General features: G+C 43.4%; 1 protein-coding gene across 1 annotated transcript; it reads left to right on the plus strand.

The window, feature by feature from the left end:
• The first annotated feature begins 246 nt into the window (after positions 1 to 246).
• LOC118097568 (synaptonemal complex central element protein 1) lies at positions 247 to 27494 on the plus strand. The gene is made up of 13 exons (XM_088658924.1): positions 247 to 279; positions 2282 to 2393; positions 3881 to 3940; positions 4707 to 4781; positions 11092 to 11139; positions 13691 to 13745; positions 14982 to 15071; positions 21806 to 21869; positions 23847 to 23907; positions 24532 to 24646; positions 25988 to 26077; positions 26658 to 26756; positions 27366 to 27494. The coding sequence occupies exons 1-12, from the start codon at positions 247 to 249 to the stop codon at positions 26713 to 26715; spliced, it is 861 nt and encodes a 286-aa protein (XP_088515050.1). The 3' UTR covers positions 26716 to 26756; positions 27366 to 27494.
• Positions 27495 to 27624: the final 130 nt, after the last annotated feature.

Genomic DNA, 27624 nt, shown 5'->3' on the forward strand with positions numbered 1-27624 from the left:
GAAGCTTCATATTTTTCTCTCCACAGTGAGTTTTCCTTAAAAAAAAGAAAAAGGGGGGAAGGAAAAGTTCAGGCCTAGTGTTGGCCAATGAGAACTTGGTTAACACATGGAAATAAACAACCACCATTTCCCTCCTGAGCTCTGGGAAATTTCCCTCTGAATCCTTAAGCTTTAGCTCTGCATCCATAAGACTTGTTCTTCCAAACATGTTTTATGTATTAAAAGCAAGAGAAACAGGTGCAAAACATGTCCAGAAAGGCCACCAGTTTCCCCTCAAATGTGAGGAACAAACAGCACACTTAAAAAAGAAAGAAAGCATAACAAAAATTCAGAATATAAGAACAAAACGGTGGAATACAGACCAGCAACATACTTTCTCACTATCTTTACACAGATCTATTCAACTCTGAATAGCATATTTTTTGTGAAGAAAAATAGCTTTGGCTAGGGGAGCTTTTTGAAGGGAGAAGCAGCACAGGGGAGACAGTGTACAACCTTTCCTTGCCAATTTCCAAGGAAAATAGACTGGGTGGTATTCAACAAAGGCTGACTCTGAGTAGACTCGTTGAAATCAATTGACCTAACTAAGTAATGTTTAATAATCTCAGTGAGTCTACTCAGAGTCCGCCTTTGTTGAAGGCCACCCACTGTGACCTGGGAGCTAAACATCCACTTGCCAGCTATGTTCCCACCTGCAGGACACAGCAGCTAGATCTGTACAGATCTTGGAAGGATATGGAGTTGATAATCCAGCTCTTATGAATATATATCTTACCAAGGAATATACATCCTAATGGTGCAATGGATGCAGAAGCAGCTTTCTTTGAATTAGGGAGGCTTTTCAGTGAGGGAGTACAGGATTACTGCCTAACCCATAATGTATACTCCTTTTAAAACAAATTTATTTAGGACAAATAAATGAATGAAATAAGTGTTGTGTATTAAAGTAATAGCACAGCCAAGTATGTACTGTAATATAGAGTTTATTGTAGTGTATTACAGAGTTTATTTGAATGTACAAGTTCCAGCGGGAACGTCTATCATTTGCTGGTTCAGAGTGCAGGATTTGGATCCACTGCCGGATTAGTTTCCGCTGGAGGGAATCCTTGCCATTGGTTCCCGCCAAAATGTATCTTTCCCCTGCTAGTTCTCTGTTACTATATAAGCCCCAGTTTTCCCCATTCCTTGCGTTCTGGCTCTTACCTGTTCTTTGAAGTAAAGAGGTGTTGTATCAGATCCTCGCCTCCTGTTTCTTATTTGCACTGAGCTGAAATCACTGAAGACCCACTACACTACAATAAGCAACATAATAAAAGCAGAAAACCAAAAGAATAGCCATCAAAAAATCTGTAACGGTTGGTGGAACCCTAAATATATTTAAAAGCCCAAGTGAGAAGGATATACTGTACTTCACTTAGCATCTGGAAGATAACAATGACAGGTGAACAAATCTCAGGAGGGAGTTCCACCATTTGGGCAGTTCTATGGTATCCCACCTGTCTAAACTTGGCAAGTGTTTCACATCTACATTTGTTGCTGTTGCTATTGTTATTACAATTGATTTATTAATTGCCTTCTAACCTTCTGTCTCAAGGTGATTTGTACATAAAATATTTAAAAACATTTAAAAACACAAAACCAAATACTTTAAAACCAAGACTAAAACCCTAACAAGTGGATATCTGCGGTAAAGATTCATTTATCTAGCTATGAAAGAAAGCCTGCCTGAAGAGCTCAGTTGCTGAGAATCTTTGCATTCTAGTAAATTTGAAAACTTGCTATTAGAATTCTATCACCCTTTCCATGTGCAAAATGTTTTATAGTCTTGTTTTCCTCTTAATTTGAAAAAAGATCATTGCTGTTCCCTTTTCAGATGGAGAATTGAGGATGAGAGAATAACTGTTCCATAGAAAGCAAGCTAAAGGGATGCGGGTGGCGCTGTGGTCTAAACCACTGAGCCAAGGGCTTGCAGTTCGAAAGCACGTCAAAGTGCAAGTGGATAAATAGGTACCGCTCCCCGTGCACTGCTCTGGTTTTGCCAGAAGTGGCTTAGTCATGCTGGCCACATGACACGGAAATACTGTCTGCGGACAAACGCTGGCTCCCTCAGCCTGTAAAGCGAGATGAGCACCGCAACCCCAGAGTCGTTCACGACTGGACTTAACTGTCAGGGGTCCCTTTACCTTTACCTTGCAAAGCAAGCTGCAGAAGGCCTCAATGGCCCTTGGGTTTTCACGTGGCTGGCTTCTTTTGTGACTGACTTTATGTGGTGGATGCTGAGTTATGGCAACATCCAGACAATTCTGTGTTTGCTTTTGTTCTCTCTACAGATCCCTGGGACTTTGCAACGAAAATGGAGGAGATACTGTCACTTGTGAAACAAATGCAGAATGGTATTTTGGTTAGAAGGAAATAACCAGGAACTAAGCATCCAAGTAGAGAATAGGGCATGCAGAGGATAACAGCAGTGTATAAAGGGTTGCTGAAAACTGGAACAGTTAATTTTATCTGCTCTTAGTACCAGAAAAGCTGGGAAACACTTTTGAAGGAATGGATTTCTGACTTTTCTTTGTAGTAATTGAGGTTTACATTTGTTGATCCAGTCATGTCCAGACCATACATTTAAAGCACTTTTATACCACTTTAACAGTCATAGCTTTCCCTAAGATTCCTGGGAACTGTTGTTCCCCCCTTGCTAGAGATACAATTCCCAGCACCCACAACAAGCTACAGTTGCCAGGGTTGCCTGTACCAGGGGCCGGCAAGGTTTACCTCTCCTGGGCCAGTTCACTCCCGTTGAGATCGCTCTGTGGGCCAGATTGCGTCTGCGCAGATGCGATTTCCGGCGTCTGCACAGACGCGATTTTCGGTGCTGTGGAAGCAAGTCCCTGCTCCACACTGTGCTGGTTTAGTGCAGCGTGCGGGAATTGCTGAATGGGCAGCTCGGTTCAGGGGCAGCTCATGGACTATTTAAACGACCCTTGTGGGCTGCTTGTGGTCCATGGGCCGCAGGTTGCCGACCCCTGGTATATAGTGGTAACAGATGTTTCCATGCCCTCCAGGAGATGAAATACACATTGCATCATTTCTTCTGTGCTTCTTGGTGGGGCATAAAAAATGTGTGGTTAATACACTATACATAGTGACTTCATTACTCTGTAGAAGTTGGGGTGGACAACCTTGGAGAATCCATTAAAAGAAACGGTGAGTGGCGTGAAGGCCATAAACAGAGACAGACAGACAGACAGACAGACAGACAGACAGACAGACAGACATAGGGTTGGCACTTACACATGGCCAAAAAAGAGCAAAAGAGGACACTAATTTGCATACACTAATGTATATGTACAGATGGCAATTTATTAAATAATTACTAAGCTTTATATAGAATTACGGTACACCTTGCCATAGTGGGGAAGACACTGACCACATGAGCTGTGTCCTGGCTCAGTTTGTTGCCCAGGTTAGAGGGACAACTCTTGGCAGGCAACTTCTAGACCCCTCCTGCTCCCCCCTTTTCAAGTTCTTTCTCTTTAGAAGTTTGACCAGAGAGCCCTTCAAACAGGACTATACCTAGGATACATAACCGCCTAGAGGCAGCATTGACTTGACCTGAAGCTGCAAGGGGAGCGAAAAGTGGAAGATATGAGGAAAAATGTTTGTGAGGAGGGGATTTAGTGCAAGGAAGAAAAGTCTCCTAATAGAGGCTGCATGGGGAATCATAAAACACAGCATCAAGGCTTGTGGGCTATGTCAATATAACCATACAATTATATACAGGTGATTATAGTGAATTCATGTTTTAAAGTAGTCACTATTCTGTTAGTAATTAGCATAGTTAAGAATCTGGCTTAGGTAAGATTTCTTCTGCCTTTTGTAGTGGAAATTCTGGAGCCAAAAGTTGAAGAGCTAGTAAAAAGGATCAATAAACTGCAGCAAGGTAAGAAGAGTGCAGAGAGGTTAGCAGGGGCGTAAGAAGATAGGGGCGGGGGGGGGGCCTCAAGCGGCTCGATCCCAGGGGCGCCATTGCGGCTGCCTGCCCTGCCCCCAAAACGTGTGCCCCGCCTCTGCACACGGCGCACTCAGCCCCTGTTGTTATGGTGGTGGTTGCAAGCACCACAGTACCCCCAACTCCTTCCTTGGTGCCTAGTAAGACCCCCCCTGCTCCATTAAATACAGGCCTCCAGCCACCCTGCACTCCTCTGTCCCTGGCGTACATCAGTGCTTGCATGACAAACCACACCTGTTTAAATTCCCTCTTCTACTCAACTCTCAAAAGGTTCAGGAATCCTGTCATCTTCTGCATCTGGTGACCCTAGTTTAGGAGATGGAAAAGTGTTTGTGAAGGAAGGAGTGTTTGAGAGAGGGGTTGGTGGGGTGTGTGCTTGAGTGGTTGCTAGTGGGGTTTGGAGACTTTGTAATAATGAATTGTTGTGATAATGAATTGATGATTATAATAAATTTAATCTTATTTCGGTTTATATTGACTATTATGTTGAGGAGTCAAAGGGGATGATGCAAAATGGGAGGATCTGAGGTATGGTTGCAGAGGAGGGTGTTCTCTTGGGCAAGTGTAAATCCTTTCAGCAATGGGACTCCTTGGTGGGATCCAGCCCATTGGTTTTAGTTGTTCTCCCTTCATTATTTACTCTTTACTGCTTATTCTTAGTCCTCTGTAGTGTGTATAACTGGGTTTTTTTTTCCAGCCAAGAAGATATTAAGTGAGGAGCTCTCTGAGGCAAATGAGCATAGCCAGACACTGCAAAGGGAACTGGAAATATGTAGGTAACTTTAGCACCATGTGACAAACATGGACTATATGAAGCATTGAGGGGATGCTCACTGAACTGCTTGACCTGAATAATTCTGAACCTGAATAATAAGCACTTCTCTTATTCCAATTTGTATTTTAAGTCTTGGTTGCAATTCAGTTGCACCATGTAGCTGTTTTTCTGACTATGAACAAAACACATATTTAATCTGAAAGTTTTGCTATAGACATAAAAGCTCTTTTTCAAAGGAGCACTGGTGTGTGAATTGAGAACAACTCTACTGAAAATAACACATTGTATTTCAATAAGCCTCATTCTATACCTAGCAGGATTCTATTCTTTCCCTGGCCACTGGAGCATTAGCACCACCACAATTTAAGAATGGTTCATCACATTTAAAGGGTACTGTGACTGAGGTTCCAGGTTTTCACTGCTTAGATATGCTGCTCTGCTTCAAATGCACTGTGGGGAAAAATTGCTGGTGACTACTGCTGCCACCAGATTGAATACATAACAGGTTTACAGTTTTCTCTTCCACCAGCAGCAATATTTAGTTCATGGGTAGGCAAACTAAGGTTCAGCGGCTGGATCCGGCCCAATCGCCTTCTAAATCCGGCCCACGGATGGTCCGGGAATCAGACATGAGTAGAATGTGTCCTTTTATTTAAAATGCATCTCTGGGTTATCTGTGGGACCTGCCTGGTGTTTTTACATGAGTATAATAATGTGTGCTTTTATTTAAAATGCATCTCTGGGTTATTTGTGGAGCATAGGAATTGGTTCACTTTTTTCCTTCAAATTATAGTCCACCCCACCCCCCAAGGTCTGAGGGACAGTGGACCAGCCTCCTGCTGAAAAAGTTTGCTGACCTCTGATTTAGTCAATGGTGGAGTGTAGGTAAATAGTGCATGGGCCAAAGGGGGCGGTGCACGGAGGGAGGCTGCTGCGGCACTGGCACACTCGCACACTCGCACACACCAGTCCAGGAAGTGGGCGGACTCTCCTCTCTAGGCCGGCGCTTCCACAGCCTCTCTCCACCCTCCAGGTCAGCCTTGATGGAGAAGCCACGGCCGGGGCAGGTGCTGCAGCTGCTCTCTGCCCCTGGGATTGACCCTGGGAAGGGGGAGCTGCGTGGGTGGGACATGCAAAGGGTGATCGGTCTTCACCCTCTGTGCTCTCCAGCCCCTGCTGCCGCCAGGGCACGAGGGGATCTGGAGAGGCACCTGGTTTGTGCCCTCCATATTGTGCACCCTTGGCCACGGCCCCCATGCCCCTCCACGCTACGCCACTGTATTTAGTAGCTGTGTATGCTTTACTGTGTGAGACTTCAGGCAAGTTGATGTCAGGCATTCTTTTAGATATGCCAGTGTTGAGAATAAGCTTACTGAAATGACATAATTACCATTTTAATAAGTGTCCATGTGTTTTGCCAATTTTGCACAGGTTGTGCCCAAAGCTCCCTATCACTCTAGTTAACACTATTCATAATCTAAGAATATAGAAGTCAAAGTGAATTCTGTGCAAGATCTATATTTTTGATAGATCTGTCTGGTTGGGTTTTGGGATGATATACAGTATATATATTTTAAAAAGGATGACCAAACCTCTAGCTTAAAGCAAACTGCAGTTGAAATTCTTGGGGGAAATTCCTGTGTGTGTGTGTGTGTGTGTGTTGCTGCTGCTGCTGCTGCTGCTGCACTCTCTGTATATTTATTTATACTTTTCAGATTTATACATTTCACTGATTTTACAATCATTTTGACATTTCAAAACTTGACTTCCTTCCCCCTCTTTCTGCTGTTCCTTAAAATTTTAATATATTCTGCATATCCAAATTAACTTAATTTGCTCATTTATTCATCTTCTTTAAATATACACTTATGAAACTGCAGGTTATTACAATAATCCTGTCAATGTTTTTATCTGTTTACAATTTATCTGTAAATATTCAATAAACCGTTTCCATTCTTTTTATAAAAAGTTTGTTATCTTGATTTCTTATTCTTCGGGTAAGTTTCACCATTTCTGCATATTCTGTAAGTTTTTGTATCCATTCTTCCTTTGCTGGAACTTCTTTCCATTTTTGGGCAAGTAGCATTCTTGCCACTGTAGTCGCATACATGAATAAGTTTCTATACAGTTTAGGTAGTTATAATTCCCAAGAGAAAAGCTTCTGGTTTTTTTTTAAAACGAACATTATTTTAAACATACTTTTCATTTCATTATATATCATTTCCCAGTAAGCCTTAACCTTACTATAAGACCACCATATATTATAAAAAGAATCACATTTCTCTTTGCATTTCCAACACTTATTTGATTTAGATTTATACATTTTTGCCCATTTACTCGGTGTTAGATATGATCAATATTTTCATATAGTTTTCTCTTAAACAAGCTGTAAATTTTATATCCATATTCCACAATTGTTCCCATGCCTCCATATCTATATTATGACCAATATATTTTGCCTAATGTATCATTGAATATTTTACTTGCTCATCCTTTATCTCCCAAAGTGGTGTTTTTACCTCGTTTTTACCTTTATTTTTACCTCGTTTTTACCTTTATATTTATAAATATAAATTCTTTTATTTATCCCATACTCTATACTTTCCCCCCTAATTATATGATTTATAAATCCTTTCTGAACTTTCACCTTTTCATACCATAAATACCCCTGGCAAGTTTGGCCTTGGCGTTCAAAATGAAGCAGGGCAAAGGCTAATAGAGTTCTGTCAAGAGAACAAGCTGGTCATCACAAACACTCTTTTCCAACAACACAAGAGGCGACTCTACACATGGATATCACCAAATGGGCAGCATCAAAATCAGATTGGTTATATTCTCTGCAGCCAAAGATGGAGAAACTCTATACAGTCAGCAAAAACAAGACCTGGAGCTGACTGTAACTCAGATCATCAGCTTCTTATAGCAAAATTCCAGCTTAAACTGAAGAAAGTAGGAAAAACCACTGGGCCAGTAAGATACAATCTAAATCAAATCCCTTATGAATACACAGTGGAAGTGGGGAACAGGTTTAAGGATTTAGATTTGGTGGACAGGGTGCCTGAAGAACTATGGATGGAGGCTCGTAACATTATACAGGAGGCAGCAACGAAAACCATCCCAAGGAAAAGGAAATGCAAGAAAGCAAAATGGCTGTCCAACGAGGCCTTACAAATAGCGGGGGAGAGGAGGCAAGCAAAATGCAAGGGAGATAGGGAAAGATACAGGAAGCTGAATGCAGATTTCCAAAAAATAGCAAGGAGAAACAAGAGGGCCTTAAATGAGCAATGCAAAGAAATAGAGGAAAACAATAGAATGGGGAAAACCAGAGATCTGTTCAAGAAAATTGGAGATATGAAAAGAACATTTCGTACAAAGATTACCATAATAAAGGACAAAAGTGGAAAGGACCTAACAGAAGCAGAAGGCATCAAGAAGAGGTGGCAAGAATACACAGAGGAATTATACCAGAAAGACATGGAGGTTTCGTACACCTCAGGTAGTGTGGTTGCTGACCTTGAGCCAGACATCTTGGAGAGTGAAGTCAAATGGGCCTTAGAAAGCATTGCTAATAACAAGGCCAGTGGAAGTGATGATATTCCAGCTGAACTATTTAAAATTTTAAAAGATGATGCTGTTAAGGTGCTACACCCAATATGCCAGCAAGTTTGGAAAACTCAGCAATGGCCAGAGGATTGGAGAAGATCAGTCTACATCCCAATTCCAAAGAAGGGCAGTGCCAAAGAATGCTCCAACTACCGCACAATTGCGCTCATTTCACACGCTAGCAAGGTTATGCTTAAAATTCTACAAGGCAGGCTTAGGCAGTATGTAGACCGAGAACTTGCAGAAGTGCAAGCTGGATTTCAAAGGGGCAGAGGAACCAGAGACCAAATAGCAAACATGCGCTGGATTATGGAGAAAGCTAGAGAGTTCCAGAAAAACGTCTACTTCTGCTTCATTGACTATGCAAAAGCCTTTGACTGTGTTGACCACAGCAAACTATGACAAGTTCTTAAAGAAATGGGAGTGCCTGATCACCTCATCTGTCTCCTGAGAAATCTCTATGTGGGACAAGAAGCTACAGTTAGAACTGGATATGGAACAACTGCTTGGTTCAAAATTGGGAAAGGAGTACGACAAGGTTGTATATTGTCTCCCTGCTTATTTAACTTATATGCAGAATTCATCATGCGAAAGGCTGGACTAGATGAATCCCAAGCCGGAATTAAGATTGCCGGAAGAAATATCAACAACCTCAGATATGCAGATGACACAACCTTGATGGCAGAAAGTGAGGAGGAATTAAAGAACCTTTTAATGAGGGTGAAAGAGGAGAGCGCAAAACATGGTCTGAAGCTCAACATCAAAATAACCAAGATCATGGCCACTGGTCCCATCACCTCCTGGCAAATAGAAGGGGAAGAAATGGAGGCAGTGAGAGATTTTACTTTCTTGGGCTCCTTGATCATTGCAGATGGTGACAGCAGTCACAAAATTAAAAGACGCCTGCTTCTTGGGAGAAAAGCAATTACAAACCTAGGCAGCATCTTAAAAAGCAGAGACATCACCTTGCCGACAAAGGTCCGTATAGTTCAAGCTATGGTTTTCCCAGTAGTGATGTATGGAAGTGAGAGCTGGACCATAAAGAAGGCTGATCGCCGAAGAATTGATGCTTTTGAATTATGGTGCTGGAGGAGACTCTTGAGAGTCCCATGGAATGCAAGAAGATCAAACCTATCCATTCTGAAGGAAATCAGCCCTGAGTGTTCACTGGAAGGACAGATCCTGAAGCTGAGGCTCCAATACTTTGGCCACCTCATGAGAAGAGAAGACTCCCTGGAAAAGACCCTGATGTTGGGAAAGATGGAGGGCACAAGGAGAAGGGGACGACAGAGGACGAGATGGTTGGTCATTGTTCTTGAAGCTATGAACATGAGTTTGACCAAACTGCGGGAGGCAGTGGAAGACAGGAGTGCCTGGCGTGTGTCAGGAGTATGGGCAGGAGTCAGGCTCTGGGGCCTGTAGTGCTTTGCAGGACTGGGGCCTGCCTCAGCTTGTGCTGGAGAAGCAAGGAGTGGCCACTCAGCTGAGGCCACTTGATAACTCACTGCACCTGGTGGCAAGAGCTGGGAGGGATAAAAGCTCAGCATTTCTCTTCGGCTCTTTGCCACAGCAACGCAATCCCTGCCTTGTTGCATCTGGCCTCCTGTTCCTTGATTCTTCGCCTTGCTCCTTGACCCTTGGACCTTCGCCTAGCCGACGCCTTGCTCCTCAACCTTCAGACCTTCGCCTTCGTGACTCCTTGCTCCTCAACCTTCAGACCTTCGCCTTTGTTACACCCTGCTTCCCTTCGGTTCTTTGACCCTGTGACTGCCTGCTGCTGCACCCTCAGCCCTGCACCACCTGGACTCCCGTTCCTGCTTCCACACCACCATCTTGCCCCCGGTCCTGACGTCCTCAGGCAGGCCTGCTACCTCCTGCCAACCAGACCGTGACAGCGTTCTATGGTCCATGGGGTCACAAAGAGTCGGACACAACTAAACGACTAAACAACAACAACAACCATAAATACGCGTACCAACCATAAATATTGTCATGACTTTCTAAGACTGGAATATGTGAATTCTCTAATGTCATCCATTCCTTCAACCAACAAAGACAGGATGCCTCATAGTATAGTCTCATCCGGCAGGGAAAACCTTTCTTTTGCATCTATCAATATTTTATATTTTATTCTCGATTTTGGGGGAAATTCCTCTAAAGCATTTTCTCTCCTGTTCTAATCTGAACCTATCGGCACTTGTGTTGGGAATAGCAGTAGATTGGAAGTCTGGTAATTGCTGTGATTTATAGCTGGTTTTTGGAGGGCACTTTCAAAGAATCTGCATAATAAAATTGCCAGTAAGTTCTTAAGAATGTAAAAGCCCTGCCGAATCAGACCAAATGCCCATCTAGTCCATCATTCTGTTTGTTTTATTTATTTAAAACATTTCTAATTCTAGTTTTATTCATTTATTCTGCTATTTATTGCAAAAAGCATTTCTATAGCAGATAAAAGTAAAATTCATATATTGAACATAAGAACAACAGAAAAATAAAAGAGCAAATGAGAGCAACTAGTCCAGGCCTATGCTGCATTGTGATTTTTTTTTTAAAATGACCTATGTGGGTGTAGTATTTTGTTACAGCTTTTTATTGTTATTTTTTTTACTAGGTATGCATTATTTGGGAACTTTGAGTGAATGGCTAATTATGTTATTAATAAAGAAACAAGGTAGCAGCTAAATGAGCTCTTTTCCTTTTGCAGTAAATGCTGAGAAGTCAAGCCTTGAGGAAATATGGAGTGAAATGAAAGGTGACAGCAAGAATGGGAGTTTTTTTGGGGTCTTTAGCACAATCAAGTTTTAGCACACTTCCAAAGCATCTCTGCTTTTTTTTTCGCAGGGACAGAGTCCATTTTCTCAGTACTGGGTTTGATTATATATCCTTTATCTGAGTAAATATGAAAACTTTTCCTTAGGTAGTCCATATACTGTATTACTATTATTTTAACTGCAGTGTGTAATGTGCCTTCAAGAATGACCAATTGGATATTATCTGAGGTGTCAATAGTGAAGATCAGGGATTGTCAGTGAACTACCCATAAGTATCATGGTGCCTGCCAGTATTTTGTATGGCACCTGCAAAGGGTCTCAGTAAACATCCCTCAGAAATCTACAATACAATTGGCTCTTCCTGCTCAGTTCTTGTGTACACTGGGTCAGCTTCTCCTACATTGAACACGTTCCCTTAAGCATGTCAGCATTTCATGGGATGCCAGGACTGGACACCCACCCATCATCTGTTCTGAACAGAGGAGTGGTGCAAAGGACTCTCTGTAAGGAAGACAATGATGACTGATGTAGATGCTCCCCCACAACGGACAGGGAGGCTAATGTCCACACTATTTTATAGGAAATATATGAAGAATTAACTGTGACTGGTGTACACTTCTTGCATTTTTTATTGTTACATGCCACCCCAATCTCTGAGCGGTGCAAGATTCCAGGGGGCCAGGTGCTTACTCAGGGTTCATGTTTCCTTTGAGAACAGGAGACTGAGCACAGAGGATACTATGGTGTCCTTAGGATATATGGTTTATTTACACATATATACGATCTGAGTCTATGATGAAGGTACTTACAGCAGAGGTTTTCAACCTTCTTGGGTCCACGGCTCCCTTAACCTACTACATTCTTTCTGTGCCACCTCTATGGAGCTCAGGAGCCCAGTTATGTCACCTACAGAGCCAACAGCCCCTCACCCTTTTTGGAACACCCTCCCTTGTGGAGTGTTCCCTCAGCTTCCTCTCCTCGGGAGTCCTCTGGGCAGTTGCTGCCGCCGTCCCTGGCCTCTGAGCTGCCCACCCCCACCCCAAAGAGAGGTGCCTCCCAGAGGCACCCTTCGCCTGTGGAGCTTATTGCCGGGGCTACTGCAATAAACAGCTGTGCAAGCCTTTGGGAGGCAGAGACATGAGAGGGCATCAGAGGAGGGAGGGAAGGAATGAGAGACAGAGGCTTGTGTTGACACCAGGACCATCATTCAAGGCACGCCAGGGTGCCACGACACACTTCTTGAAAACCACTGGCTTATAGCATTGATTCTTGCTTCTCCTGTCGCCACAGCAGCCTGGATCAAAAACATCACGAGGCATGGCTAAGCCTCCAGCTTGCTGCATTCTTACAGACTGCAACTATTTTTTGTCAGGACTGGCTGCATGAGGAGTAGTTGAAGGCTCCAGCCGGAGAACCCTCTAGGGAAGCCTCAGAAGAGGAAGGCAGAATCTTTGGATACTGAACAAGCAACAGGCTTGATTGAGAGAGATGTAGGACAGGCAGCTGGAAAGGAGGCGGGGGGTTGAGGCTGCAACAGATTCCTAGGAGCTGGCTGGTCCTACTGTATTCAGCTCCCCTCCTCCCTTGTCTTCAAGGGTACAGAGGGCTTTGCATGCAGAACAACGAGCCCAAAGGTTGCAGGGGCCCCCTCCCTAATAGAGTTTAAGATTGTTGGGAATCAGGTGGACAGGGAGGAGGCTTAAGGGGAAGTAGGAGGCACAAATAATCAGTTATGGAAACTGCTTTACTGGGACCAATCTTGCCCATATGTTTCTGTTTGTATTTTGTTTCCTTCAATAAAGAATAAACTTTTCTGCTTGTCTCAGTCTCTGGGCTGACCTGCAGCTGAACCAGCCCTGACATCATCTCCAAATGCAATCTTAAACTCAACTCTGCTTTGTCTCTGCTAACTATCTCAGAGTGCAGGGTGGGGCACTAGTCATTTGCTGGCTGGCACAGTGTCTTTGCTTTCTTTATGTCCCATCTCCCTATTCTATCTTTGTTAAAGGCCCATCTCTCAGGCAATCCCTGAACATGAGAAGCTGAATCCAGCTATTAAGAGTATGACTTCCAGATTAACGCTCCAAGCATTGATTAAAATTTAACACTTAGTAAATTCAGGACTTCTGGGTGTCTGGCACCCACAAACTAATAACAGTATGTTGGGTTCAACATAGCTACTCCTTCAGTTTATTTCTCATTTGAGGAAGGATTGAGGCAGAACTAGTAGCTTCAAAGAGCTGTGTCAGTCAAATATAGGGATTAGCATTTGGAATCTCCAGTTGGACTTTCCATCATCCACTCCCTGAAATGTTTCTATGAAACTATAATGCTTGTCATTAATTTAAAAGCGAGTTGCTGCTGAGAATATTCTTTTCAACAAGATACACAAATTTTTTCTTCTCTTTGGACACTAAGAATTTTGATGTCAGTTGAAAGTTAGAGAACATGTATATATGGTCATGATAGAAATATTATACATAAAAAGAATAACCAGAGTTCTCTAAACACTAGTACTCATCTTCCCTGTAGGGACACGACAAATTGTACAGCTGCACTGTGAAGAGACAGAAACAGAGACGCAGAGGTGAGCTGTGGCTCAACTGGGTTAGAATGAGACATCAGTCTTATTTATGTGGTTTATCTCTATTTTGTGTATCAGATTTCTTAATGTTATCCTTTTATATCCCCTCCTCCACCCCCCTGGAATTCTTCATAAACCTACGGACATAAATAGAAACTGGGAGGAAATAAAATTAAATACTGAAGGGTATATACTGTATATTCCTGCATATAAGACTACTTTTTAACCCAGGAAAATCTTCTCAAAAGTCGGGGGTCGTCTTATACGCCGGGTCGTATTTCTTATACGGCAAGTATATCCCAAACTCTATATTTTAACTGTAAAATTTGGGGGTCGTCTTATACGCCCAGTCGTCTTATACACCGGAATGGTATGTAAAGGAAAGAGGAATACAGTTCCAGTTCTAATCAGAAGGATCCATCGCCTCACTCCAGACAAGCCACAAGCTATTACCAAGGTTTGCTCCGAGTGAGACAAGCCCATGTTCAAAAGGTGTGCTAAGCCAAACCATGGCTTAGCCCCAAGTAACACGACGGCGGGGCAGGGGCGTCACAATGGGGGGCGATGGGGGCGGTGCCACTTGGCGCCCCCACCCCCGCAACTCCCAAGCTGAGCCTCCAGCCTCCTGGTAAAAAGTCTGCTCGGCGCACCGTGCCAAGCGGACTTTTTACCGGGAGGCTGGAGGCTCAGCTTGGAAGTCGCGGGGTGGGGTGCCACTTGTGGGGTGCCCCCGCCGCGCTGAGCAGGCTTTCTACCTGGAGTTTGTAGCGGAGGCGCGTGGATTGGAGTCGCCAGGGGGGCGACGATATCCCGCTACGTAACACATATGCGCTTCCAGCTACAAACTCCAGGTAGAAATCCCGCGGCTTTGGAGTCGCTGGGGGGGGGATGCACCGTTACGTGGCGGGGTATCGCCGCCCCCCTGTGCCTCCAAAGCTGCGCACCTCCAGCTACAAACTCCAGGTAGAAAGCCCGCTCAGTGACGTAGCAACGCCGCAACCCCCCCCCGGGTGTCGCGGCGGCTCGCTACGCCCCTGGGAAGGGGTACAGCAACCATGATTTCTCCAGGAACCTGCACATGCACATCTATGCTAAGCCATAGTTTGGCTTAGTGTTCTGTGAGAACTGTGTCAGCAAGTATTCTGACAGCCTGATCCTATGCATATCAGAACTTAAGCTCATAAAAATTTTTTTAAAAGGAAGCCCAATTCTACACCTCAGCTTTATCTTGTTTATCAGGCAGCAGAAAATGAACCTAGAGCGTAAACAGCGAATTGAAGAACTCACAGCCAAGATCCAGGAAGAGAGAGTGAAGCAAAGAGACCAGAGGTAATTGTAGAACCTTGTCTCAACAGTTTTGGGTTACACTTTATTCCAATTTCAATTAATTACAATATGTATTATTTTAGCAAGAGTGCCATAAATTTCAATTTCTGTGGAATAAAGTTGCAATGCTTGTGGGCTAGTAGGTATTGCTGGTAGGTTTAGGACTGATAAAAAGTACCACTTTGTTCATGTGATGACTCAATTAGAGAGAAGGTTTTGGCCTGGGATGGGGGATATACATGTAACCTTTACATTTACATATAAATGTAAAAATCATGAAAGTGCAGGCTCCAAATTATTTAATCTAAATATATTAAAATGTTCACGATGCGTGCGCAGGGGCCAATGGGCCCAGGGGGAGGGGACAACACTTCCTGGGGAAAACAGAGGGAAGGGTGTCCTACCGAAACACAGGGATGAGCCAGGGAGTTGGAGGGAGGAGGGGCGGGATATGTCATGGATCGGGACAGGGTGGGGGGAATCACAGGGATGACCCACAGCAACGCGTGGCCGAGCCAGCCAGTAAATTATAAAACAATAGGATAGGAGAGGTATAACATGCCAGACCAAATAGGTTGGGTGAAATCCTGACACAGTCTTTTACACAGTGCATGGAATTGATTACAAGAGGTAGTGATGGCCTCTAGCTTAAATAGCTATAAAAAGGGAGTAGCCAAATTTATACAGGACAGTCTAGCAATTGCTATTAGCCATGGCAATGACTCCCCTTCATGGATCAATGCCTTGTCGTGGCGAAGGGGCTTGAATAACTCGGAGAAGCTATGAGCTATGCCATGCAGGGCCACCCAAGATGGACAGGTCATAGTGGAGAGTTTTGACTAAACGTGATCCACCTGGAGAAGGAACTGGCAAGCCACTCCAGTATCCCTGCCAAGAAAACTCCATGGACAAAGACAACAGGCATATAAAAGTTATGACGCTGGAAGATGAGCCCCTCAGGTCGGAAGGCGTCCAACATGCTACTGAGGAAGAGCGGAGGACAAGTACAAGTAGATTCAGAGCTGATGAAGCGGCTGGGCCAAAGCCGAAAGGACGCTCAGTTGCGGATATGCCTGGAAGCGAAAGGAAAGTCCGATGCTGTAAAGAAAAATATTGCATAGGAACCTGGAATGTAAGAACCATGAGTGGAGGTAAGCTGGATGTGGTCAAAAATGAGATGACAAGAATAAATATAGACATCCTGGGCATCAGTGAACTAAAATGGAAGGGAATGGGCGAATTCAGTTCGGGTGACTATCGTATCTACTACTGTGGGCAAGAATCCTGTAGTAGAAATGGAGTGGCCCTCATAGTCAACAAAAGAGTGGCAAAAGCTGTAATGGGATGCAATCTCAAAAATGACAGAATGATCTCGATACGAATCCAAGGCAGACCTTTTAACATCACAGTAATCCAAGTTTATGCACCAACTACCGGAGCTGAAGAAAGTGAAATTGACCAATTCTATGAAGACCTACAACACCTTCTAGAAATGACACCAAAGAAGGATGTTCTTCTCATTACAGGGGATTGGAATGCTAAAGTAGGGAATCAAGAGATAAAAGGAACAACTGGCAAGTTTGGCCTTGGAGTTCAAAATGAAGCAGGGCAAAGGCTAATAGAGTTCTGTCAAGAGAACAAGCTGGTCATCACAAACACTCTCTTCCAACAACACAAGAGACGACTCTACACATGGATATCACCAAATGGGCAGCATCGAAATCAGATTGATTATATTCTCTGCAGCCAAAGATGGAGAAGCTCTATACAATCAGCAAAAACAAGACCTGGAGCTGACTGTAACTCAGATCATCAGCTTCTTATAGCAAAATTCCAGCTTAAACTGAAGAAAGTAGGAAAAACCACTGGGCCAGTAAGATACAATCTGAATCAAATCCCTTATGAATACACAGTGGAAGTGAGGAACAGGTTTAAGGATTTAGATTTGGTGGACAGAGTGCCTGAAGAACTATGGATGGAGGCTCGTAACATTATACAGGAGGCAGCAACGAAAACCATCCCAAGGAAAAGGAAATGCAAGAAGGCAAAATGGCTGTCCAACGAGGCCTTACGAATAGCGGAGGAGAGGAGGCAAGCAAAATGCAAGGGAGATAGGGAAAGATACAGGAAACTGAATGCAGATTTCCAAAAAACAGCAAGGAGAGATAAGAGGGTCTTCTTAAATGAGCAATGCAAAGAAATAGAGGAAAACAATAGAATGGGGAAAACCAGAGATCTGTTCAAGAAAATTGGAGATATGAAAGGAGCATTTCGTACAAAGATTACCATAATCAAGGACAAAAGTGGTAAGGACCTAACAGAAGCAGAAGACATCAAGAAGAGGTGGCAAGAATACACAGAGGAATTATACCAGAAAGACATGGAGGTTTCGTACACCTCAGGTAGTGTGGTTGCTGACCTTGAGCCAGACATCTTGGAGAGTGAAGTCAAATGGGCCTTAGAAAGCACTGCTAATAACAAGGCCAGTGGAAGTGATGATATTCCAGCTGAACTATTTAAAATTTTAAAAGATGATGCTGTTAAGGTGCTACACCCAATATGCCAGCAAGTTTGGAAAACTCAGCAATGGCCAGAGGATTGGAGAAGATCAGTCTACATCCCAATTCCAAAGAAGGGCAGTGCCAAAGAATGCTCCAACTACCGCACAATTGCGCTCATTTCACACGCTAGCAAGGTTATGCTTAAAATTCTACAAGGCAGGCTTAGGCAGTATGTGGACCGAGAACTCCCAGAAGTGCAAGCTGGATTTCAAAAGGGCAGAGGAACCAGAGACCAAATAGCAAACATGCGCTGGATTATGGAGAAAGCTAGAGAGTTCCAGAAAAACGTCTACTTCTGCTTCATTGACTATGCAAAAGCCTTTGACTGTGTCGACCACAGCAAACTATGGCAAGTTCTTAAAGAAATGGGAGTGCCTGATCACCTCATCTGTCTCCTGAGAAATCTCTATGTGGGACAAGAAGCTACAGTTAGAACTGGATATGGAACAACTGAGTGGTTCAAAATTGGGAAAGGAGTACGACAAGGTTGTATATTGTCTCCCTGCTTATTTAACTTATATGCAGAATTCATCATGCGAAAGGCTGGACTAGATGAATCCCAAGCCGGAATTAAGATTGCCGGAAGAAATATCAACAACCTCAGATATGCAGATGACACAACCTTGATGGCAGAAAGCGAGGAGGAATTAAAGAACCTTTTAATGAGGGTGAAAGAGGAGAGCGCAAAATATGGTCTGAAGCTCAACATCAAAAAAACCAAGATCATGGCCACTGGTCCCATCACCTCCTGGCAAATAGAAGGGGAAGAAATGGAGGCAGTGAGAGATTTTACCTTCTTGGGCTCCTTGATCACTGCAGATGGTGACAGCAGTCACGAAATTAAAAGACGCCTGCTTCTTGGGAGAAAAGCAATGACAAACCTAGACAGCATCATAAAAAGCAGAGACATCACCTTGCCGACAAAGGTCCGTATAGTTAAAGCTATGGTTTTCCCAGTAGTGATGTATGGAAGTGAGAGCTGGACCATAAAGAAGGCTGATCGCCGAAGAATTGATGCTTTTGAATTATGGTGCTGGAGGAGACTCTTGAGAGTCCCATGGACTGCTAGAAGATCAAACCTATCCATTCTGAAGGAAATCAGCCCTGAGTGCTCCCTGGAAGGACAGATCGTGAAGCTGAGGCTCCAATACTTTGGCCACCTCATGAGAAGAGAAGAATCCTTGGAAAAGACCCTGATGTTGGGAAAGATTGAGGGCACTAGGAGAAGGGGACGTCAGAGGACAAGATGGTTGGACAGTGTTCTCGAAGCTACCAACATGAGTTTGACCAAACTGCGGGAGGCAGTGGAAGACAGGAGTGCCTGGCGTGCTATGGTCCATGGGGTCACGAAGAGTCGGACACGACTAAACAACAAACAACAACAACATGGCAATGACTATGCTAGATCCATGTCTTGCCTCAGTAAAGGACTGGGTGATAATAAACTGAAGCTTAAGCTAGACAAGACTAAGGCACTGGTAGTAGGTGGTTCCTTAGACTGGGTGGATGGGATGTGGTCTCCTCTGGATGAGGCTGGAGCAGGTATGTGGCACTTCTGGATAAATTTTTGATGTTTCAGGCTCAAATGGCCTTGACAATGCAGAATGCCTTCCATCAGTTTCAACTGAGCCTCTTGGGCTTGCCGATCAGGAGGCCAGTGGTTCGAATCCCTGTGACTCAGTGAGCTCACGTTGCTTGGTCCCAGCTCCTGCCAACCTAGCAGATCGAAAGCATGCCCAAAAGTACACATGGATAAATAACATAGGTACTGCTCTGGCGGGAAGGTAAACGGCGTTTCTTTGTGCTGCTCTGGTTTCGCTAGAAGCAGCTTAGTCATGCTGGCCACATGACCCGGAAGCTGTACGCCGGCTCCCTCGGCCAGTAAAGCGAGATGAGTGCCGCAACCCCAGAGTCGCCTGCAACTGGACTTAACTGTCAGGGGTCCTTTACCTTTCTTTCTTTTTTAACCCCTATGAGGACAGGGAAAGCCCAGCTTCTGTTGTCTACATTCTGGTAACCTCAAGGTTGGACTACTGCAATGTGTTACATATGGGGCTGCCTTTAAAGATGGTTCAGAAACTGCAGCTGGTGCAGAATTTGGCAGCCAGATTGTTATAGGAAGGAAGTTGAGCAGTTGGTGCAGTGGTGCAGGGAAAATAATCTATTCCTTAATTTAAATAAAACAAAAATGAGATAATTGTGGACTTTAGGAAATGCAAACTGAATATTCAACCACTTAATATTGAGGGGAAGTGTGTGGAACAGGTCTCAGTGTTTTGATTTCTGGGAATGGAGTTGAGAGATGATCTAAGATGGGGAGCAAATAGCAAAGACCCGATGAAGAGAGCACAGCAGAGGCTATACTTTCTGAGAATCCTCCAGAAAAACAATCTTTCAAAGGACCTGTTTGAGGGCATTTTACCACTGTACTGTAGAAAGTGTATTAACCTATGGTCTGTGTGTGTGGTTGGGGAGTTGCATGGTTGAGGAAAGAACAGCGCTGTCCAGGGTTGTAAAAACTGCGGAGTGGATAATTGGGTGCACTCTCCCCACTTCCCGGAAATGATTTCTTTCAGCTTCTGCCTTCTGGAAGGAGGTATAGGGTCATAAAGACCAGTACTAGCCGCCTGAGAAATAGCTTCTATCCAAGAGCAATTTCGTTTTGTTTGTTTTTAAAAAATATTTTTTATTAAAGATTTCTTGAATTACAAAGGTGTGTGCAGTGTCTCTCATATTTTGACATGTATCATTTTTGCAAATCAGTTTCATTTGTTAAGACGCTAAGAAGAAAGAGGGAAAACGAGGTAGATAGGGGATGGGAGGGTGGATGGGGGTGAGAATAGGTGGTGATGTTTCTGTTTTGCTTAATATATGTAGGGCTTGATGTCAGCTTTATTTGTGTTGGTATTCCATTATTTGCTTGTGTTCTTTTGATGGTGAGAGATTGGGGTTGGCCAGGGGTGTGAACGCAGCGAAAGGCAGTCTGTGAGGGAGGGTCTGTATTCAGTTGTGGGGCATCAGAGTTGTAGGGGGCAATTCAGGAGGGGTATTAGAGTTTTTAGGGGATTAATTATGTATAGGCGGGATGGGAAGTGAGTGAGTCGATATGCATTTGTTGTTGTAAGTTTGATGTAGAATCTCAATTTCGTTGTTCTGTATTGTATTGTATTGTATTGTATTGTATTGTATTGTATTGTATTGTATTGTATTGTATCGTATCGTATCGTATCGTATCGTATCGTACTGGGGCAGGACTGTCTCCACATATAACACCAATTCTAGCATGGTTCCACTGGCTACTAGTACGTGGATTCAATTTAAAGTGTGGTTTGAACCTATAAAACTGTATGTGACTCAGGACTCCAATGAAGTACCGTATTGGAGTCCTGAGTCACATACAGTTTTATAGGTTCAAACCATCAAAAGAACACAAGAGAATAATGGAGTACCAACACAAATAAAGCTGACATCAAGCCCTACATATATTAAGCAAAACAGAAACATCACCACCTATTCTCACTGCCTCTCCCCGCACAAATCAATGTAATCTGAGGCCCTTCTCCATCTGACCCCTCCCCGGGAGGTCTAGATTGCAACATGAGAATTGGGCCTTTCAGTGGTGGCCTCCTGCTTGTGGAATGCTCTCCCCTGGGAGAGCACTATCTTTTTATTTTGTAGGGGCCAGGCAAATGCTTTCCTCTTTACCCAGGTGTTCGAAGGGTTTCAGGCATTAATTTGAAGCGTTTCAGACACCTGCAACCTCTTTTGGTGGTATGAGATCTATCAGACCTGTCTCTTATCCATATAGTTATGTTTTCAGGCTTTATTGGTTGTGTTTAAGTTTTCAAGTCTTTGTGAGAAAAATGAGTAAGAAATATAATTAATAAAACAACAACAATATTCAACCTCCATATTCAGGATTATCTGATTCTGATTATCTGATTATCAAGTGTGGGGAGGGGGGAAGATGGAGATAGCTACTTCCTCTGCTTATGATCTTGCTTTCAAGGGCATCTGAATGGTGCTTATTGAATACTGAGTTCTGGGCTAGATGACCCCTTAGTGTGATCTAATATAGGCAGTTTTTAGGTTCTTCTCTTTAGGAAAGTTCTGTTCTCGCCATTAACAGTTTTACTCTGTTCTATCTTGTCCTGATTTTATTTTTCATGCCTTCAGACTGGAGTTTGAGCACCTACTTAATGAGCTGATGGAGAAGCACAAGAGTCTCTGGGAGCTTTACGTAAGGGCTAAGTTTTTGTCTTTAGTATGAACTCAACTGCTATAGAGCCACTGCAGGATAATAAGTGACCTTCAGAAATGTTCATGTCCAAGTGACAATATGTGAATATAGTAGAAACTGAGAGTTGAGAATCCCTGTATTCTGCCTTTAACTTTGGAAACGGAGTAACATCAAATGAACTTGAAACATTTGTGAACGGCCATCAAAACAAAATTAAAATAAAATAGAAAAATTCCTTCCAGTAGCACCTTAGAGACCTACTAAGTTTGTCATTGGTAAGACTGTTGTATTTTATGCCTTGATTCAGAAATGTGCTAGAATATGGAAGTGCTGAGCAGCAAGGATTGGAGATGGGGAGTTTCTCTAGCTTTCTTTTGATAGATGAAATGTATGAATGGGAATATGCTCTGACTAGAGGAGCAGGCAGTACACTGGAAATAAAAGCTGTATGGAGGGTGGGGTGGAAGGAACATGGGAAGAAGGTTTATTTGTTCACAGATTGGTTGCTAGTTACTCTAGTGAACCACATTCATGCCCTTAGCCTTGCTTTCTACAAACTGGATGCCCGTTTCCACCGTCACTTCAGGAGCCGTCTCTCTGTAGCTTCCATAAGCATGGTCAGCTTGCATCATGTAGGATGAGGCAACATAAGATGTCAGACTGAAATGGGCTGAGCTGTTGCCACCTGAGCTCCAATGACACATGGAGCTAGACTTTCACCACTATGTGTGTCAAAGCTACTCTTGGCACACACTGATAGGATTATTGGATAGCTTATTGGTTGCTCCAGAGCAGCAAGAACATACAGAGAGATGGAACCATTAGCCCTATTCAGGTGTTTTGTACCTACTACTATTACGCAGGTGGTGCTGTGGTCTAAACCACCAAGTGTCTTGGGCTTGCCAATCGTAAGGTTGGCAGAAGGTAAATGGTGTTTCCGTGTGCTCTAGCTTCCATCACGGTGTCCCATTGCACCAGAAGCGGTTTAGTCATGCTGATCACATAACCCAGAAAGCTGTCTGTGGCAAAATGCTGGCTCCCTTGGCCTGAAAGCAGAGATGAGAGCCACACCCTATAGTTGAATTTGACTGTCCAGGGGTCTTTTACCTTTACCTTTTTTACTACTACTACTTGTAGTGATGGACACCAGTCAGGGAGTTGTTGCAAGTGAGCTGAGTGAAAGCAAGCTGATTGGCAAGCTCGGCAGAGGCTCCTTTGATTAGCACAATATGCACACGTGTAGGAATAGTCTGACCTTTAGCGCTTTTACATCATGAGCTGACACATGTTTCCTCTGACATTTGCGAGACCTGCTCCACCACGTCATGTTCCTACCAAGTGGAAAGTGAGCCATGCCTCTCCAAAGGGAGGCAAAGGTCACAGACAGGACACGGCAGACTACTAAGAAAGCCAAAGGTGAGACCGATGGCATGACATTCAGATAGCTGCAGCCTGTTCGTGGGCGGTGGTTTGCCTCGCACCCTGAAGTTCAAGCCTTGGCTTATATGCATGGGTGGTGGTGTGCCTCGTGCCCGGTGGTCATTCCTACACTACTATTAATAATTTTATTATTTCTACCCCGTCCATCTGGCTTGGGGTATAAGGGGCTTGTATCATGAGCAGTAAGCAAAGCAGTCAAACCAGCTTCTCCTTCTTGATAACTTTACCACTCCCATCAAGTGAATATGTTTATGTTTCTTTGGCTGCTTCCACAAAACAGCCATTTGGACTTTAAGGGGCCATGCCTACTTCCAATACTGGGTAGCATTCCAGCTGTCTTAAAATTGCTTCTAAACATGTATAATAGGACAAATTTGTACAAACATGCTGATGAGTTTTCATGAAGCTTCAACAGAAATTCACAAACTGATGTGGAAGATTGAACTTAAGACTGGAAGAATGAGAAATGGAGAGAAACCAAAACAGGCAGATTTGCCCCTCATTTCTCTCCCTTGAATTCTGTTTGCTGTGTTTTAGGCTAGGGAGAAACCAGCAGTGGCTGACATAAGAGAGAAGAAGGAGTGTTTGCTCAGTGAAGGTGAGAGTCTGTGGCTTTTTGGACACCTTCTAAGAGAACTCATGAAGCTAAAAGTTATCTTAAACACAATTATCCTACAATATTACTTACAGTACTTGTATACCATCCAAACCCCCTTTGATTCCTCCTCTATTTCCTTGGATAGCATGGCAACTGTATTTGTGTGAGCTGTGCGGAATGTGGGTTAACCATTTTTAATGATACTTAACTGGAAGTGACTGTGAAATCATTAGTGTGAAAAATGACACTAGACTGGAGTGCAATTTCTCCTAAAACTGAACTAGTTAAATGGAGAGGCACGCACACACCAGGTACATCAGTGTTCGTGTTTACACACATGATCTGCCTAGAGAAGCAGCAGAGGCTATGGTGGCAGCGGTAGGAGTGCTTTAAAGAGAAAGTGAAGTTCCGTGTTCGGGAGTGGAAGAAAGCTATGCATTACTTGGGAAACAGATCCCATGTAACTAGTACTGAATAAGACTGCACTAGTGCAGTATTACAAAAAAATAAGATGAAAATAAAAATCACTCCTGTTGTTGTCTGGAAGTACCCTCATTTTTTGAAACAAATTGGACTTCTTTACCTTGATGTGCCTTTAAAAATCCCTGTGTAATATTTCCTCAGAGAAAATGATCCAGGAGAAACTGGCCCATGCCCATGAGGAATTAGATTTGATTAGCCAGTCGGTCTTCATTAAGGAGAGGGAGTTCCTGAAGAGCCAGGAGGCTGCAACAGCCTTGTGAGTATACTATAGGGTAACCTGGACCCTCCTTTAACATAACACTGATTAAAACTCAGTTAACCATGTGCAATTTTTTAAAGGTATAAATGAACACTATGCAAAGTGTGCTAAAGTAGGAAGGAAACTATCTTTAAACAAACAAACAAATATGCATAAACCAGAGGTGCACCTCACCCAGAAAGCAAGCCATGCCCTCATAAATGTGGCTCAGTAAGCTACGGTAGGAATAATTCACCTGATTCAACCTAGGAGCCATTACCACAACAACTTGACAGTGAAAAACTCCCTGCACATTATAGAACATTGTGGGGAAATGTTGGTAGTGAATCACAAGTCAAATCCAAATAGTATGCACTGCAACATATACATAGTCTCTTGTTCATTTCAGTGGGGCTTCCCCAAAAGAACATGGTAGATTGTGTTCACTTAAACACATTTCTCTGCCTTGTTTTCCTTACTGTCCCAGTATAGAAACTTAGTTCAACTTTTGTATATACAGTATATAGTAACTTGGTAGGTTTTGTAGTAACTAAGCCAGGGAGAAGGCCATATGGCAGCCCCAGAGAGGCATGGAAGAGGGTAGCCTATGTCAGATTAAGAGCCAGAGGTTCTCCTGTTCTTGCTTAGGAATGCCTCAATCCTTAGCTGCCTTTGCCACTTAGGAGGCAAGGTCATCGAGGTTTGGTGGTGCCATTTCCCCCTCTGCAAGTGGAGCTAATGTGGCGAAGGACCCATACCCAAATGAGGGTAAGATGTCTTAAGTACTGAGGGTAAACTTAAGCCATGTTCCAAATGAAAAATTACAGTGGTACCTCGGGTTAAGAAGTTAATTCATTCCAGAGGTCCGTTCTTAACCTGAAACTGTGCTTAACCTGAGGTACCACTTTAGCTAATGGGGCCTCCCGTTGCCGCCATAGCTGCCAAGTTTTCCCATTTCTCGCGAGGAAGCCTATTCAGCATAAGGGAATTTCCCTTTAAAAAAGGGAGAACTTGGCAGCTATGGTTGCCGCTGCTGCGCAATTTCTGTTCTCATCCTGAACCAAAGTTATTAACCTAAGGTACTATTTCTGGATTAGCAGAGTCTGTAACCTGAAGCGTTTGTAACCCGAGGTACCACTGTAGGCCTGCAGGTCAGAGACGCCCCACTGCAGGTCTGATAACTTGACTTCAATTTACAGAGTATAAATGGGAGTATAAATAAAGTATAAATAGGAGAAGACTTTCCCATGTGAGTTGGGTTAGTGGAAGAGACCTGCTTTTTGCCCAGTTTTTTGTGCAGAAGTTAGACAGGTGGATCACTGGGAGCTGGACTTCTGATTGCCTTTCTTTAATTTCCAGGAAGTTGTTTCAAGAGGAAAACAAGGCAGCAAAAGAATACCTTGAAGCAGTCTCTAAGTACCATTCTGATTTGAAGCAAAGATGTAGCAGGTAAGCAGTGGGAGTGAACTGAGGGTTCTAGTTCTGGGGTTCAGCTCTGGAAGATTCTAGGCCAGGAGCCTGGAATCTAGGGTGCTAGCTTAATCCTCTTGTCCTTAGAACATAGTGCTGGATTTTTTTAAAAAGGATTTTGCTATAAAATGCAATACGAATTCTAGGCTCTATACCTTATTTGTGTAAATATTGGGAATCTAAAAGGTGATTCTTCTTATCTCTTGTTCTGATGGCTCTTTGTATCTGGGGAAATGCTGTGGGCTGCTTCTTCCATATTACTGCAGCTTCCACTCTTTGGAAAGTGACACCTCTGACGCCATTCACTATGCCTCCTTGAATCTCTATGTTCTCAGTTACATTGATTCATTCCACAGCCTCGGAATGATCCCAACAAGATGTAGCTGTAGTCTGTAGCTTATCACTTTTTAAGACACGGTGAGTTACTGAAGCACTCTAATCTGTTTTATTTCTTCCTGAGGAAGAATGAACCAAAACACATAGGGTATTTTGTAGCCTTGTAACAGTACCCTACATATCTCAAATTTTGAGGCTGGCTATCCTGTTTTTCTTCTTTCAGATTAAAAACAGAACTGGAAGAGATGGAGATGGAGGATAGTAGCACCAGTGACAATTAGCTTAAGATGCTGAGTGCTGCACCAGAGGATACAGAGTACAGGTTAATTTTTATGGAGTATTTAAGGCTGTTACTTTAAGGCTGGTTAGGACACTTCCCCATTGGAAGTTATATGTAAAGCAGAGGCAAACTCTATTGGGAGCAGGGAGCAAGTCTGGGACTCTGAAATAAAACCAGGTGAGAGAACAAATTATGAAAGGAGCAAGAGAGAAAGCCAAGCCAGGATTGGGTTGACTCTGAAATATCAAAGTGCATTGTGTGTGCTTCTAGTGATTGCAAAAGGACCAAGAAATTGGTGGGATGTAGAAAGTAAAAGATGTGGGTTTATTGGTCAAAGTGGATTATAGGAAATACAGTGGTACCTCCAGTTACGAACTTAATTCGTTCCAGAGGTCTGTTCTTAAGCCGAAACCATTCTTATATGAGGCGCGCTTTCGCTAATCGGGCCTCGCGACTTCTGCTGGCATCCTGGGGCAAAGTAAGGAGGGCGGTACGTTAAACAAGGTTCCACTGTATGGTTGTTCTTAGGCAAGACTTACAGTAGTTTATTAAACAGCCCAACGCTTCTCACAACACAGAAAGACATGCTATAAGAATGCTATAAGAATTTTAGAGATAATTCTCTCATTTCATCCTCCCATCCCGTGGCAGGTTCATGTGAGTGGAAGGAATCTTGCTTTTAGTAGCAAGAAAAATGATGACCCCTGAGGAATGCTGGTACCTTGCTTCACCCTCAACATTTGCAAGGCATTTGTTAATAAAGTAGTTTGATGGATTCTTTGTTTAGTTCTTAATGTTCATTGCTGCAAAGATGCTTCAGCTGCGATCTCCATTGAAAAGAACTACTGTTCTACAGTGGCGGGAAGGGATCCAAAAGAATGGGTTAATCCTGCCTCTTTTAGGCAGGATT

This window comes from Zootoca vivipara, chromosome 15 (genome assembly GCF_965207765.1).
Source record: "Zootoca vivipara chromosome 15, rZooViv2.hap1.1, whole genome shotgun sequence".
NCBI classification, from domain to species: Eukaryota; Metazoa; Chordata; class Lepidosauria; order Squamata; family Lacertidae; genus Zootoca; species Zootoca vivipara.

Coding starts and splice junctions, on each gene's coding strand:
- LOC118097568 (XM_088658924.1), top strand. CDS start 247: ATGTCCAGAAAGGCCACCAGTTTCCCCTCAAAT. Junction 2,394..3,880: donor TGTGAAACAAATGCAGAATG/GTATTTTGGTTA, acceptor TGCCTTTTGTAG/TGGAAATTCTGGAGCCAAAA. Junction 24,647..25,987: donor CAGGAGGCTGCAACAGCCTT/GTGAGTATACTA, acceptor TTTAATTTCCAG/GAAGTTGTTTCAAGAGGAAA.